Source organism: Limulus polyphemus, unplaced genomic scaffold, assembly GCF_000517525.1.
Source record: "Limulus polyphemus unplaced genomic scaffold, Limulus_polyphemus-2.1.2 Scaffold10413, whole genome shotgun sequence".
Classification (NCBI taxonomy): domain Eukaryota; kingdom Metazoa; phylum Arthropoda; class Merostomata; order Xiphosura; family Limulidae; genus Limulus; species Limulus polyphemus.
This window is the reverse complement of record NW_013676023.1, coordinates 17,195-18,676: the sequence shown is the minus strand read 5'-3', so window position 1 is coordinate 18,676 and position 1,482 is coordinate 17,195. Positions and strand designations below refer to the sequence as shown.

Sequence of the window (1,482 nt, the reverse complement as noted above, 5' to 3'; positions counted from 1 at the left end):
ATAGAGGATTCTGGTCGACCAATAAGCTGTGAAAGATAGAGGATTCTGGTCAACCAATAAGCTGTGAAAGATAGAGGATTCTGGTCGACCAATAAGCTGTGAAAGATAGAGGATTCTGGTCAACCAATAAGCTGTGAAAGATAGAGGATTCTGGCCAACCAATAAGCTGTGAAAGATAGAGGATTCTGGTCAACCCATAAACTGTGAAAGATAGAGGACTCTGGTCAACCCATAAGCTGTGTAAGATGCTGGACTCTGGTCAACCAATAAGCTGTGGAAGATGCTGGACTCTGGTCAACCCATAAGCTGTGGAAGATGCTGGACTCTGGTCAACCAATATTCAGAGCTACAACAGGGATTAGGTTGCTTTCAAAATATCTTGAGGTTTCTACACTTTGATGATTTTCAAACCTGGTCTGATCGCTGGAGTACTGACAAACTGGCACCGTTTAGAGATATGCTTATTCATTTCCAGGGCACATTACAGAGGCCGTACTAGCCTGGAGCAAACCTGACAGTTAATGAACAATTAGTATCATTTCGTTGTTGTCCTTTCAGGCAGTACATGCCATCAAAACCTGGAAAGTATGGAATCAAATGGTGGTTATGCTGCAAGTCAGACAATGCTTGTGTTTAATAGTCTCAAAGTGGGTTCCTCATCATTGAATTTGAATGCTTATGTTTGTAGTTTAGACGTTTATCTTGGCAAACAACAAAAAATGTTGGTGAAAACACAACTTATACAGACTTATCGTTGTTCTGGATGGAATGTTACCATGGAAAAGCTTTTTTATGAGTGTGCCTCTTGCAAAGGAAATGCTCCAGCATAATCTGACTATCAGGAAAAACAAATCACAGATTCCTAAGAATTTTCAACCATCAACACAGAGACCAACTGAGTCATCAGTGCTTGGATTTGATAATAATCTAACTCTTGTATCCTGTGTTCCCAAAATGAACAAAGCTGTTGTTTACCTCTCATCTGTGCTTCACACTGTAAACAAAAGTAGTCTCAGTGCAAAGTAAAAAAAAAAAATCATAAAGGACAATGATATGATGTATCACTAGTTCAAAAAAGATAATTTTTTAGTTACATTTATTTTAAAGAGTAACTTTATCCCTGAATTAGTTATTAAGACATTTCTTAAGCTGGTATTGAATTTCTGTTGGTGTTCCATACACAATAAAATATTCAATGTTTCCTTCAGGATGAATTTTGCATAGGGGTCTAAAAAGACTCCCCCTGGTGCAGATTGAGTTGTATTTACCCTTTTGCAAATGAGGGTTAATAATTACAAAAAGCATCAGAATATCAAAATACTATACACATAAGCACAGTGGAAACTTTACTAACCTTCCAGAGGTGAAGTTATGGTAATTGTGAGTTCCTTTATATAATGCTAGCAAGTCATTTAATTTTTTTATATTCTCACCTGAAAGAAACAATTCATGACTTAGAGATATTTCTGCATAATTACCATT

General features: G+C 36.8%; 1 protein-coding gene across 3 annotated transcripts in view; it reads right to left on the bottom strand.

Moving 5' to 3' along the window:
• Positions 1-911: 911 nt before the first annotated feature.
• Positions 912-1,482, bottom strand: part of LOC106476376 (tRNA pseudouridine synthase A, mitochondrial-like) — a 13,814-nt gene continuing 13,243 nt past the window's right edge. For 2 of the 3 annotated variants that reach the window (XM_013937036.2, XM_013937037.2), the window contains exons 6-7: positions 1,355-1,433; positions 964-994 (exon numbers count right to left, since the gene is read on the bottom strand). In XM_013937036.2, the coding sequence (XP_013792490.2) occupies positions 979-994; positions 1,355-1,433 (95 nt within the window). In that variant the 3' untranslated portion in view covers positions 964-978. Of the gene's footprint in view, positions 995-1,354; positions 1,434-1,482 lie in introns of all 3 variants that reach the window. The other variant, XM_022380263.1, reaches the window with a different exon arrangement.